The sequence below is a fragment of the Nilaparvata lugens genome, chromosome 2 (genome assembly GCF_014356525.2).
Source record: "Nilaparvata lugens isolate BPH chromosome 2, ASM1435652v1, whole genome shotgun sequence".
Lineage (NCBI taxonomy): Eukaryota > Metazoa > Arthropoda > Insecta > Hemiptera > Delphacidae > Nilaparvata > Nilaparvata lugens.
In genome coordinates this window covers 68,404,610-68,419,503 of record NC_052505.1, presented here as the reverse complement: position 1 = coordinate 68,419,503, position 14,894 = coordinate 68,404,610, and the positions used below count along the sequence as shown (strand labels likewise).

At 33.0% G+C, this 14,894-nt stretch overlaps 2 protein-coding genes across 6 annotated transcripts in view; one reads left to right on the top strand and one right to left on the bottom strand.

The window, feature by feature from the left end:
- The window catches only part of LOC120349946 (UBX domain-containing protein 11-like), a 13,790-nt gene extending 11,838 nt beyond the window's left edge, over positions 1 to 1,952 (bottom strand). For 3 of the 4 annotated variants that reach the window (XM_039421525.1, XM_039421526.1, XM_039421527.1), the window contains exon 1: positions 1,233 to 1,477. In XM_039421525.1, the coding sequence (XP_039277459.1) occupies positions 1,233 to 1,297 (65 nt within the window). In that variant the 5' untranslated portion in view covers positions 1,298 to 1,477. Of the gene's footprint in view, positions 1 to 1,232 lie in introns of all 4 variants that reach the window. The other variant, XM_039421523.1, reaches the window with a different exon arrangement.
- Positions 1,447 to 9,530, top strand: LOC111062923 (parkin coregulated gene protein homolog). Of its 2 annotated transcripts, none has more exons than XM_039421538.1 (5): positions 1,447 to 1,670; positions 4,533 to 4,746; positions 5,511 to 5,682; positions 7,815 to 7,964; positions 9,082 to 9,530. In XM_039421538.1, exons 1-5 carry the CDS (start codon positions 1,636 to 1,638, stop codon positions 9,240 to 9,242), a joined length of 732 nt encoding a protein of 243 aa, XP_039277472.1. In that variant the 5' UTR covers positions 1,447 to 1,635; the 3' UTR covers positions 9,243 to 9,530. The 2 variants fall into 2 exon arrangements, with proteins under 2 accessions (XP_039277472.1, XP_022206307.2); XM_022350615.2 differs by lacking the exon at positions 4,533 to 4,746 and adding an exon at positions 3,523 to 3,736 and having other exon boundaries at positions 1,457 to 1,670.
- The last annotated feature ends 5,364 nt before the right edge of the window (positions 9,531 to 14,894 follow it).

Below are 14,894 nucleotides of genomic sequence, written 5' to 3'. Positions count from 1 at the left end.
GAACTCGAAATGCTGTAAATTTGGAATATGGACGGGAAAGTCAGCAGCAAGGAGATATACCAATCAATTTCCCAGCGAGCTGCATTCAACTATATCTAAAAATACAAACTGCTGCACAACTAACTAAGCACAAAGGAAGTCCATATTGAGATATAAATAGTGTAAATACTGATTGTTGGATAATAATTTTCATAAAAATATAGTGCATCCGATTAAGCTAAGGCTAAGCACAGCTGAGGATCGGCGCGGCTTGGTGATACAAAGTGTTGATCCTATGGAGATCGCCTTATCACACCGTTCCACGCCATTCCCGATTCAGTGTGTGTGAGTTCTTCCATTCAAACCAGTAAGAAAGAAACACCTGGATGCACAATGCCGCATCGCGCCTCAGGTGTGAATCCAGCTAAAGTTTGTTATGAGATTCATTAACTTTTTGGCGGTAAGAAGTTCGCCGGGCCAGCTAGTTATTTATTATTTTACAAAGGCGACTTTCTAGAAGTATTTTAAGCTTAGGTGATGTTGATGGGATCGGAATGATAATACAATGAAGGTAGAGTTATAAATATTACAATAAATCTAAATAGGACATAAATAAAATGAATAGCAACTATTACAGATATATCTGAACTGAAAATGTCACAATTACAACATTTGTTCTTAATAAAAGTAGTTTTCACAATAAATACTGTTTGTCTATATTTAAGAAATGAAACTAGTTTTCCTACCAAAACTGTATCAATTTAAGTTTATTATAATCATGTTATTGTTCTAAATTTAAATCAAGCATTTGATATAAATATCAAGAGCTACGGTATTGCAAAATTATTTGTTCATGTTCTCAGACAATTACAAAATACTTCAATTGTAGGCTACAGTATTTACACATCAATGATAGTAGTCAGTATATTTAAACTCAATATCAATAGTAAGTAAACATGTAAATAATGTTTCATAACTTCAAGCTTTGATGACAAATTATATTCCATATTCTATGTGGAAAAATACAAACAGTGGAGTAATATGAATCAATATATACTGGTATATATATTTTTTAGGAATTAAAAGCTGCTGATTACCAGCAATAGAAGAAAGTAGGTACCGGTACTCAAATTATTCACACATACGCTAGATTTAATCTAATGAACAATACAAATCTAGTGTTAGGTCTTCATCTATTGCATTACAGTACCTATAGTATTAGTGTATTATTGAAAAGAAGAAAAATTACTTACCTCAACTCGGAAATTTTATCAGCAATTTGATTTGATGTTTTTGGCAAATTTAAATTAGAAGTCATATTTTTTTATAACGTTTAAATTTGTGGTATTCTGCCGATACTTTGTTTCAACTTTTTTGTCAACTCAATTTGTATTTGACTGACTGCTGGTGCGATGTTCAACAGCACTGCTGTTTGATCCATATGGTTACTAGGTGACTGCTACGAACAGTCTATTTCAGTTTAGATTTTAGATTTTTGTAATCCAGTACTACGCCATGAAAACTACTATTTTTAACTTTATTTTATTTGTGCAACAGCAATGTTCAATTTGTAACAGCTTAATTTCTATTAGGGATATATGTTATTTTCCATTCCAGATATAATACCTAGAACAATTAAGAAAATAAAACTTTAATATGAGCGTTAATTGCATCTCTAGAAGAGGTTTCAGGTTGGTTTTTTGGCAAATTTTTATCTTTTATAATTAAAAATGTTATAGTCTATTTTTTATTAGAGAATAAGTAAAAGTATTATAGTGGACTTATCTTCAAGTTTTATGATTATTTCATAGATAAGGTACAATTTCTTGAAACTTCTAATTGATGAGACACCACTCATAAAAATGATTAATTTTCTTAATTGCTGTTTGTATAATAAAAGATTAAACTAAATTAAATTAGCAGGTGGTTTTACCTTAATATGAATTAAATTATAGCAAACTAAACTTAACAATGATCCAGTCTTAAGTTGCGTTTACACCAAAGTTATTAACAAAATGTTTATTTTTCCGTCCTTATAGATTCTATTAGATTGAACGGAACTTGACAAACACAATCATACGTTCATCATGTGTATGATAAGTTATGTTTAATCTAATAGAGTCTATAATGACTGATGTCATTATAATATTTTGTTAATAACTTAATCTTTACAGTTTCTATTAAATTGAACATAACTTATCATACACATGATAAAAATATGTGTTTGTCAAGTTCCTTTTAATCCAATAAAATCTATAAGGACGGAAAAATAAACATTTTGTTAATAACTTTGGTGTAAACGCAGCTTTGAGCCTTTAAGCAGATATTTTTTGAACTGGCAAACTGTGAAAACGGTCTTAGAAACAATTCTTTTAATGAAAGAAGCATATTTCAATTTAAAAATGTATGAACTCATATATTGCAACAATACAGGGTAAAATTTACATAGTGTCTAGTGTTTTCCTACAAAGCATATTATTACAGTAGGTTAATTGTTAAATTTTCCAAATAAAACTACAATAATAATTGAATTATTTATATATTTTTGAATTTTGTATATATTCATGAATTTTGTTCTTTTACAGTGATAATTAATAAACAATTGGTGCTTGCAACAACTTTCATATTAAATCTAAGTTATCAAATTTCTCTTATTTGTCTAATAGGTGATTTAGGATTAAGAATTAGGATCTACTTGGTTTTATGCTTTTTAGAATAGTATTCACTTTTTGAACTTGATACGAAAAAAATCAATAAACCCATAAGAACCAATTTTTTTCTAGAAAAAGCTTTATATTATACTAGTTAATAATTGAAATGAATATTCTTTGTTGAAATCCATTTTACTAACAGAAAAAAGTTGGTTTATTGATAATTGGAGAATTGAGCAAAAAAAAATTAATTTGAAATATAATAATATATAGTAACTAGATATTTGTGCTTTTGGGGATTAAAATAGAGTTTTTTCTTCACGAGAAGAAGACTTTGTATAGTCGCGATAGTAGCATTATGGTAGCGACAAAATGTATGATTTATGGGTGGTGATTTGAACTTTTATTAAAAGCGGTCACTGTTTGGATCTGCCATCTAAATAATTACGGTACGCGTATTTAAATGTATTGAAATTTAATTTTATGACGCCATCAATCACACAAGTGTGGTAATGGATGAAGCAGAAAGTATTCAAGGTAATAAAGGGAGAAAAATCCCTTCATTCCCGTGATGCATGTATCATTTATTTATCTACATTTATAAAAAAATATAAACATTATTGAACTTTCCGCTATCATAGAACCTACTGCTACCTATTTTCAATACCAGAAGCATATACGCATACGCTCATGAGATGCCAAATCAACCAGGCTTTTTTATTTTTAATGGTTGGAGTAGTCGCAAAAGCTCATTGACATGCCAATCATGATATTTAAACGGGGTTATTTTCTAGAAAGTGAAGTACCAAGTAAAATGCGTCTTTAGATAGTGGATGAATAAAAGTATTTTTTATGATTTTTGTATTTTCTTATAAGAAACCTTTAATTTTAGAGAAAACCTACAAAGACCGGCGGCGCCGAAAGAAAGAGTTGTTCCGGCGTTTTCAATACAAACGCTTCAGCAAGGAACTGTTGTCAAACAGCCTCCCAAAACACCAATCAAACCATACACCATCAATCGATCTTCGTTCAAAAAATTCTACATTCGTGGTGATTACCCCATTGCAATGGAGTTTGACACGTTTGGATGCAAAATAGGCTGGAAGGTGAGTGGCAAAAATAAGATGAGAGCTCATGATAGGGTAAAAAAATGCACAATATGTAACAATATTCCAAGAGGAACTTTTTTACTTTCAATTGCGTTTTCACTGAAGGCATTACAGTATTCTACCATATTATAATGTATGCTATATAGCATATTCATAATATTTTACAGAGGTAGCCTACTTAATGTCCATTTGTATAGAAGTACGGTACCATTATGTAAAATATGAAGTGGATTCAACTATAATAACGAAACATTTTTAAACATTATGGAACGATTTTTAACCTAAGTTATAAGAGACTGGCGAAACGGAAATGTGAAATATTTATTAATTAAAATTGAACTTCAATTCTTCGTCAACAGTGTACAACAAATATACATACATAAACCGTTAGAATAGGGTTTCTCAAATGGGCTAATGCCTGTGGTTGAAGAGTGAGTTGCAAATAAGTACAGAATATAATAAATGACATAAACTAAAATAAAACTAGATACAAGCTTACTTATAAAAAAATATAAACATTATTGAACTTTCCGCTATCATAGAACCTACTGCTACCTATTTTCAATACCAGAAGCATAGACGCATAAGCTCATAGAGATGCCAAATCAACCAGGCTTTTTATTTTTAGTGGCTGGAGTAGTCGCAAAAGCTCATTGACATGCCAATCATGATATTTAAACGGGGTTATTTTCTAGAAAGTGAAGTACCAAGTAAAATGCGTCTTTAGATAGTGGATGGATAAAAGTATTTTTTATGATTTTTGTATTTTCTTATAAGAAACCTTTAATTTTAGAGAAAACCTACAAAGACCGGCGGCGCCGAAAGAAAGAGTTGTTCCGGCGTTTTCAGTACAAACGCTTCAGCGAGGAACTGTTGTCAAACAGCCTCCCAAAACACCAATCAAACCATACACCATCAATCGATCTTCGTTCAAAAAATTCTACATTCGTGGTGATTACCCCATTGCAATGGAGTTTGACACGTTTGGATGCAAAATAGGCTGGAAGGTGAGTGGCAAAAATAAGATGAGAGCTCATGATAGGGTAAAAAAATGCACAATATGTAACAATATTCCAAGAGGAACTTTTTTACTTTCAATTGCGTTTTCACTGAAGGCATTACACTATTCTACCATATTATAATATATGCTATATAGCATATTCATAATATTTTACAGAGGTAGCCTACTTAATGTCCATTTGTATAGAAGTACGGTACCATTATGTAAAATATGAAGTGGATTCAACTATAATAACGAAACATTTTTAAACATTATGGAACGATTTTTAATCCAAGTTATAAGAGACTGGCGAAACGCAAATGTGAAATATTTATTAATAAAAATTGAACTTTAATTCTTCGTCAACAGTGTACAACAAATATACATAAACCGTTAGAATAGGGTTTCTCAAATGGGCTAATGCCTGTGGTTGAAGAGTGAGTTGCAAATAAGTACAGAATATAATAAATGACATAAACTAAAATAAAACTAGATACAAGCTTACTGATAAAAAATACAAAAGAACAGAACATTCAGAACGACGATAATTCATTTATAATATTACTGAAACGAAGCAAATGTAGAATAGCAATAACATCAAGAGCAATCATAAAAAACATATCTTATTATCGATTCGACAATTTGATGTGAAGTCAAAAGGTTTCAGTTTCTGCTGACTGCCTGTAATTTTGAAAATATTTGATGATTTGATGCAATCGATGAGTAATAAATAAATCAACGTATATTTTATTTGTTTATTTTTATTTTCAGGTAGATATAGACAGCCTCGACTATCACCATTACCTGCCAATGTTTTTCGATGGACTTTGTGAAACAGAACATCCGTACAACTTCTTTGCACGACAGGGCATAATGGATTTACTCTCAAATGGCAAAAATAAGATCTTACCAGTTCTGCCCCAACTGATCATACCGATAAAAAGTAAGAGCTGTTCATCAATCAAATAATTTGCGATTTCTACTTATATAGGCCTACCGTACCGATATTATTTTTTTTTCATGAAGACAGCGGATTGCATTTACGCACAGATATGAGCCTAGTAAGCCAAGTGCACTATAATATGTGGAACTGTCTATCCTTTTGTTGAGAGTCCAGCCATGTTTGAAAATGTCGTAAGTCCCCAGCATAACCACGGCACTCTCAAGACTGGATGAGAGAAATTGCGCAAGTCTACTCATAGCACTCGCCATCTGGAGTACAGATAATCTGCCACTATATACTTGAAATTTCACATACGGTAGGTGGTACTGTCTTAGAGAAAATATAGCATCTTATGCTATATTTTCTCAATGGTAGCCTACTGCATAACCAGAACTGGGAAATGTAGTGACAAAAAAGTATAATTAATTGTTAACTGGATGTTGATTTAGAGCTACCGTACATTCATTAATGAGAATCTGAATATGAATAACACATTTTAATTAGAGAAATAGCCCTCCAATCATTACTGATTATGACACACTTCAATTCGATAACGTATGTAGAATGAGTTACATCTTTGATTTACCGTATTTATTCTTTTGGGTATTATTGGCATAGAGATTATTTCTTATGCTCTGCCACGCCGTATTACCCAATCATTATACATGATTCACTTCAATTTTGATAACGTGTGCAGAATGAGTTACATCTTTGATTTATTTGATTAATGTATTCTTTTGGGTATTATTGGCATAGAGATTATTTTTTATGCTCTGCCACGCCGTATTACCCAATCATTATACATGATTCACTTCAATTTTGATAACGTGTGCAGAATGAGTTACATCTTTGATTTATTTGATTAATGTATTCTTTTGGGTATTATTGGCATAGAGATCATTTCGCATGCTCTGCCACGCCGTATTACCCAATCATTATACATGATTCACTTCAATTTTGATAACGTGTGCAGAATGAGTTACATCTTTGATTTATTTGATTAATGTATTCTTTTGGGTATTATTGGCATAGAGATCATTTCGCATGCTCTGCCACGCCGTATTACCCAATCATTATACATGATTCACTTCAATTTTGATAACGTGTGCAGAATGAGTTACATCTTTGATTTATTTGATTAATGTATTCTTTTGGGTATTATTGGCATAGAGATTATTTCTTATGCTCTGCCACGCCGTATTACCCAATCATTATACATGATTCACTTCAATTTTGATAACGTGTGCAGAATGAGTTACATCTTTGATTTATTTGATTAATGTATTCTTTTGGGTATTATTGGCATAGAGATTATTTTTTATGCTCTGCCACGCCGTATTACCCAATCATTATACATGATTCACTTCAATTTTGATAACGTGTGCAGAATGAGTTACATCTTTGATTTATTTGATTAATGTATTCTTTTGGGTATTATTGGCATAGAGATTATTTCTTATGCTCTGCCACGCCGTATTACCCAATCATTATACATGATTCACTTCAATTTTGATAACGTGTGCAGAATGAGTTACATCTTTGATTTATTTGATTAATGTATTCTTTTGGGTATTATTGGCATAGAGATCATTTCGCATGCTCTGCCACGCCGTATTACCCAATCATTATACATGATTCACTTCAATTTTGATAACGTGTGCAGAATGAGTTACATCTTTGATTTATTTGATTAATGTATTCTTTTGGGTATTATTGGCATAGAGATCATTTCGCATGCTCTGCCACGCCGTATTACCCAATCATTATACATGATTCACTTCAATTTTGATAACGTGTGCAGAATGAGTTACATCTTTGATTTATTTGATTAATGTATTCTTTTGGGTATTATTGGCATAGAGATTATTTCTTATGCTCTGCCACGCCGTATTACCCAATCATTATACATGATTCACTTCAATTTTGATAACGTGTGCAGAATGAGTTACATCTTTGATTTATTTGATTAATGTATTCTTTTGGGTATTATTGGCATAGAGATCATTTCGCATGCTCTGCCACGCCGTATCACCCAATTATTACACATGCCGTATGACTTCCTATATTATACACCCAGGTTTATAGGTTATATATTGGTTTGGAGTTTTATCACTAGAAATGTTGAATTTTAGATGCACTGAATACGAGACATGCCGTCGTAGTGGCCACAACATTGAAGGTCATACAGAAACTCGTCACATCGGGAGACATGATTGGAGAAGCACTTGTTCCTTATTACAGGCAGATCTTACCTGCCCTCAACTTCTACAAGGACATGAATGGTGAGTCTAAGAAATTGATTGAAGAGAGTTTACTAGAAAATGATAAATGGTGTAACAACCGGAACTGGTATATCAAAATGTTTTAATAAATTAGTGATTTTGGCAATATTAAGTAGTTTTTATTCAATTTATCAAGGCTTCAAGGGATGTGCAATATAAACTGCATCTGAAGAGGAACTCGGCTGAGCCTGTTACTTTCCAACTTCGTCTTAAAAGTATTGTAGTTCCGGATAGATTTCAAGTTGCCAATTATACATGAAAGCTCATTCTCGGAAATTGAAACCTTCTACCAGATATGACATAAATAATCTAGTTAATAATAATATAGTTTCCTTTACTCTATGCTACTACTGTACAAGTATGTATAGAATTCGACTGAGCTTAAGGTAAATTTTCAAGGTGGAAGTAATTAAGGCTTAGAGAATGACACCCAATAACTATAAAACAATAATTACTATTCACAAAAAAGTAATACCAATGACTAATTTTCAAGGTTCAAGGGGAAAGTACGGTATTTCAAAGTTTAGAGACCAACACCCAAGTATACAACAATAACTAATAACAAGAAAGTAATATCAATTGTCTAAAGTAGTCTGAATAATTGAACGGAGTACGGTAGTTGAAAATATTTGAATTATTTCTGAGAAACTCTCTCGCTTTCACGACCCATTTATCTTTTGAAACAAAAAAATTTTCCAGCATGTCGAAAATTCCATGTTTTCTGCTCAAAATGTCTCGACATTGACAAGCATAAACAATAATAAAAACATAACTATAGGTCTGATAGAAATGATCTAGACACAAAAAGAAAGAACACATTCTCCCCGTTATTTTTATATAAAATTCATTCTTATTATGACATCTCAAAATTTTGAAAGGAGTGATATTTGAAACAAAAACATATTTTCGCTATGCTTTCAATCTCATCAAAAATTGAATTTCCTTTTCCTTTTCGGCGATGATATTATACTTACAGTTTTGTGGTTAAATTAGAGATTTGGGTTTGTTGCAATTTTTTAAAATTTGGCAATGCTGTTATCTTTTCGGATGGAGGGCCAGGTTTCAACTTATTTTATACAGACTATAGTTTCGATTCAGATAAATTCTTTGCTTCCAGTCAACTGTGGGGACTGTATCGACTACAGTCAGCAGAAGAAGGAGAATATTGGAGACCTGGTAAGAGAAACCTTGGAAACTCTCGAAAAATATGGCGGTGAAGATGCATTCATCAACATCAAATACATGATCCCAACATACGAATCCAGTGTCATCACTTAGATGGACAAAATGTGATAGCAAGCAATCGTCATATGAATTGAATTATTATTTCGTCAAGAGGTCTTCATTGAAATTTAATATTATTAGAAACATAATTATAGAGCTGAACGAAAAACCAATAAGGTGAACTTTAGAGCAAGATATTATTAAGCTCTGGTAGAATATTTGAAACAAAAGATTACTGTAACGTTCGGAAAATTCGCACTGAACAATTTACGGGACATACACTTACGGGACAATAAAGAAGTTTCAAAATCAATGAATAAAAATCAAATTTCTAGTCTCCAAGAACATTAGAGTTGGAGTTATTTACCGACCATAACATTGTCTATTGTGTGGAGGTTGATTTATATATGTAATCACTAACTGATCACAGTTAGATATCATGTATAGGCTATGTATTTCAACTAGATCCCTAAAGTTGTAATAATAAAATATATAGCAGTGTTCAGGAATTATCGCATTATACAATCATCTGATTCATTTTTAGACAAATGTAGATTTAACTATAGGCGTTACTTTTTACTTTCCTTGCCCTATTACCATAGGTAAGGAAAGTATTGCTTTCCGAAAAAAAATAAGGTACCCCAATTTCTAAATTTCTATACGTTTCAAGGTCCCCTGAGTCCTGGTTTTTGGGTATTGGTCTGTATGTGTGTGTGTGTGTGTGGTGTGTGTGTGTGTGTGTGTGTGTGTGTGTGTGTGTGTGTGTGTGTGTCTGTCTGTCTGTATGAGTGTATGTGCGTCTGTGTACACGATATCTCATCTCCCAATTAACGGAATGACTTGAAATTTGGAAAGTCAGGTCCTTACAATATAAGGATCCGACACGAACGATTTCGATCAAATGCGATTCAAGATGGCGGCTAAAAAGGCGAAAATGTTGTCAAAAACAGGGTTTTTCGCGATTTTCTCGAAAACGGCTCCAACGATTTTGATTAAAGTTATACCTAAAATAGTCATCGACAAGCTCTATCAACTGCCACAAGTCCCATATATGTAAAAAATTTCAGGAGCTCCACCCCATCTATGCAAAGTTTGATTTTAGATTCTCAATTATCAGGCGTCAGATACAATTTAAACAAAAACATTCGAGTGAAAAGATTGAGCATGAGAATCTCTACAATTAATGTTCAGTAACATTTTCACCTAAAATTAAAAATAAGCTCGAAATTCGAGAAAATATTATTATCCAATTGCAAACTGTTGGCAACTCTTGATTCTATTAAATGATTCACTATGAAGAGATAGCAGACCTCGTGTGTCTCCAGCGTTATTGCCCTGTCACCAGCTGGCTCAAATCTTTGAATAGTAGACTTGAGATGCGCGGGAACACTAGCGTCAGGTGATCAATTTTCATAACGGCAAGGAAAGTTATGTGAGTGCGCCACACCAGATTTTCTCAATTTGAATCGCTGACGTTTATTGGGGAAGATATAACTTATTGGTATTTATCAATTTCATTATTCGCACGTGAATACTTTGCTTTCACACTTTCAATTGCACACTTCAAACTAAACTAACACGTGTGGGTTTTCGCTGTAACCTCCTTATAATCCTAAACTCCTGTAATCTGTATCTACTTCTATACTCCCGAGGATTCAAAATGACGCTTTGAAAGTAAAGGCGTACAATTTTCAAGATAGAAATGCTTTTATTCCCTTCCGCCATGAGTTGTATAAGGAGTACCGTACTAATTGTTAATTTATTGAAAAATTTGAACCACTACTCATGAAGCACAGATGATTCAAATAATTCACTATGTCAATTTGAATCACTTTGAGCACTGGAATGAAATATACCAGTGAATAGATTGAATAGTAGAAGTGAACCAATTTCGTGATAATCTGTAGATGTACAAATAAGAGAAAAGAAATCATACGGCTTGTTGATGGAAATTCTTATTTCGTATTAGAAGAGAATTTTGTTATCATAATATAGTTACAAATTATTTGTTTCGTAGTTGAAAGTTTATGATTGTTTAAATAATTCAATTTTGATTTGTTTGATGAATTGAAAGGCTGTGAAAAAACCTGACCAACAATGAACACTTGAAATTTTGTGCATACTTTTCTTAATACTGTTGTATTTACCACTTTGTATTGTAATAATAATATGTTCAAGTTTTGTTTCTGTTAATTATTTTTAAAGCTGCCAGAGAAATGATATATTACTTATTGTTAAAATGTGTTCCTTGAGACATTAACTCACAAAACCACATTCTGATACGGTAGTCTGATAAAGTCTAGATACGGTAGTCTGATCATTCTGATCAAGTCTAGATACGGTAATGAAAAGGGAATAAATGAGAATTAGAAAAATATTGGCGTTCACATTATTTGACCTCCTGTTAACCCAATACTGCCTGATAATGATAAAACTACCTTATAAATTAGTGAAGCGTATACAAAATATACATTTCCTATTTTCAAGCATATTCAAGATCTATATGAGACTTTTACTCATAAATGAAACGTTCACTCATACTAATAAGAATACTCCAAACCTTCTCATACTTAAAAATAACTTACTACAGAAATGGTTATGGGATAAACTAATTACAATATTTCAAAAATTATTTTTATTAAACTTGACATTAATTATTGTAACAACTATAAAAAATATTGTAATACAATTTCAATAAAAATGTACATGAATAAAATTATAACGAAACAAACATCTTACACGCATTTATTATGAGCATTGGTTGAACAATAGATACTCAAAATAATAATTCATTTCGACACTTGATAATGGAGTAATTACCCGAAACGAGTAGTGTACCAAAGGAAAAAAGAAGGTTGATATTAGCTTATTCTATTTCCCCTGTAATAAAAATGACCTTATTTGAATAAATAAATATGAATTAAGATTTAATTTAAATGAGTACAAATTCAATTTGATCTTTAAACTTAGTTATAACCATTCTCAGTCTTGGCGTTGACATCCACCATCCATATTGATAAAATAATCGAAAAGCCTAAACACTTACTCAAATGGGATCTGAAGAAATTAGTTTGGTTAGAAGTCGGATACCCTGCCTTTCCTTTCCCAATCACCGTAACGTGTCGGTTCCGGGCCCTTTGGTCCACCAACTTCACCTGTCTGCGGGTTGATGCCCTCGGGATGTGGCTGTAGAGGCTCCTTCTCCTGATACGGATGCTTTCCTACATCCAGTTCATCCAGTTTGCCTACGGAAAAGATTAAACAATGAATTGAAGTATTGGATTATGAGTTATTATAATATTGATATAATTGAGATAGCTATGATGTTGTAGATGAGTGGTAAAAAACGTCTGTTACATGATATGCAGCACGATTTAATGATATATGCAACTACACAATTCATATACCACAATAATTTATTGTTGTTAAGGGTATGGTTCATAACCATAGAAGTAAAATCTAGAGCAGAGAATCTTTTCTCATCAAAGAAGACTATTCTTCTGGTTCTTATTTACTTTTTCCCTTGTGACATGTGGCTCTTCTAAGTTATCAACTGAGCCCATTATTATTACCTATTTCAGTATCTACGGGGTGTCCCACCAAGGTTGTAACAGCCGTTGACCATAGATTCTACTCGACATTTCTGACAAAAAAATGTTCAGTAAATTTTTTTCCTATCGACCTTAGTTTTCGACATATATCGATTTTTCGATATTTTCATAATATGCCCACTTCTGGTCATTAAATACTCAATAACTCGAAAACTACTGGTCGAATTTCAATTTCAATGGTATTGTTGGAAAGAGAAAAACATTTTAAACAAGATTATTGTAATTTTATTTGTTGTTAGGTAGATATTTTGTAGTTTTTTATTCGGGCTTTAACTTGAAAAAATGCTATTCTTCAAATTTAAAGTCAAATTTCAAACCGTTTTTTCTCGATTTTTCTCCGGGTAATTATAATGGTTTCAATATTTAAAAAAATTCTCCATTTCATAAGCTTTTGAATGAGTATAAATTCGAAAAGGTAAGTACCATGATAAAATGTTCAAAACTGCTAATATCTGGAATGAACACCTTCAAAATGAGGAAATTCACAAACAGCATGCATCAAGTGATAGGGTGACCCTAGAAGGGAGACCTAGCTTACCGGAAAACTTTCGAGGAATCGCGCTAATCAATGCCATAACAAAGCTGTACACAAGTATTTTAGCTGAAAGGATTTAATGCAATGGACAGAATTAGAGGGCAAACTCCCAGAGGAGCAGAGTGGTTTCAGGAAAGCCAGAGGATGCATAGACAACATATTTGTGCTCAGTTCAGCTTTAAACATAGCTACTCGACTCCAAAAAAGGACAGTTTTCACCATGTTCGTGGATTACAAACGAGCTTTTGATAGTTTGGATTATTCGATATTGTGGCCTAAGCTCTGTAGTCTTGGCATATCCACAAAAATGATTAAGACTATCAAGTCTATATGATATTGCAGTTGTACAATTGAACACTGGATCGGAATCGAGAATCAATGTCACCAAAGTCTTGCAGGGTGATTCAATGAGTCCTCTACTCTTTTCATTGTTCATAAGCGACATTGTATCTTTTTTTGAAAATCGTGGATCTAAAGGAGTTAATTTGAAGGGAGACAGAGATCTAGTGGCGCTGCTATATGCAGATGATCTTGTAGTTCTAGATATGACATGGAGGGGTATCAGAAGATTATCAGAAATTTTGAGGGAATACTGTACGTTGAATAATCTGGAGGTGAATGTTCTAAAAACAAAAGTGATGCCAGGAAGAAGAGGTGGTAGAGGTAACAGACGATAGATCACTTTTCAGGATCAGCGAATTGAAACTACAAGTAGTTATTGCTACCTCGGAACGGTTTTTTCTTCATCTGGACTCTTCTCTGCAAATATGAACGAGGCTAGTAAGAAGGCGCGGATGGCAGCAAATAAACTAAAAGAGATAAGTATCGCTACAAGAGTAAGCCAATTGGAGACAATTGTACGACTTCACCAGTCTATTGTGGCATCTACCCTTTTGTACGCAGCTGAAGTCTGGGCGCCATCTTACTGTGACAGGATTGAATCAGCCGATAAGCATTTCTTCAAATCACTCTACTTTTGGAGAAAGAATACCCCAATGCACTATATACGCGTTGAGTTAGGATTGAACCACAGTGAGTGTATAGTCCAGAAAAAATGCTGATGTGGTATCTGAAAGTAAAGAGAATGGAGACCGGGAGGCTGGCAAGAATATGCCTTGAGAGACTCCAGGAGTTGGATTGATGCCCGCAAACAAAGTGAAATATAATTGGATATCTCAACTAAACCAAAAACTTCGTAGTGCTGGACTTGAGAATGAGCTACATAGAATGGAAACCAGGACAGATGTAATCCGAATATTGGAAGAATATAAGAAAAACAAAGTCCTTATAGACATCAACCGGGTAGTGAACTCAATAAGGCTTTTACAATAGGTAGTGAACGCTACAATAGGCTTTTCCAGCATATAAGCAGTCTAGGCACAGGAGGGCTGTACTTGAGCTTTAGAAGAAATATATGGAAAATGCGCCTCATCAGTCAACTGAGATTAGCCCAACCAAACCACTCTACAATCTGCACAGCGACGTTCTCAAGTGAGGAGATATGCACGATGTGTGATCAACTAGCTGACAATAATCTCTTTCACGCTCTTTTCGGATGCC

What these genes read in the sequence shown, in the direction of transcription:
- LOC111062923 (XM_039421538.1), top strand. Translation starts at nt 1,636, where the DNA reads ATGAGCGTTAATTGCATCTCTAGAAGAGGTTTCAG. An exon ending in GATGCAAAATAGGCTGGAAG is followed by an intron (nt 4,747 to 5,510) that starts GTGAGTGGCAAA and finishes TTTTATTTTCAG; the next exon opens with GTAGATATAGACAGCCTCGA. An exon ending in ACTGATCATACCGATAAAAA is followed by an intron (nt 5,683 to 7,814) that starts GTAAGAGCTGTT and finishes GTTGAATTTTAG; the next exon opens with ATGCACTGAATACGAGACAT.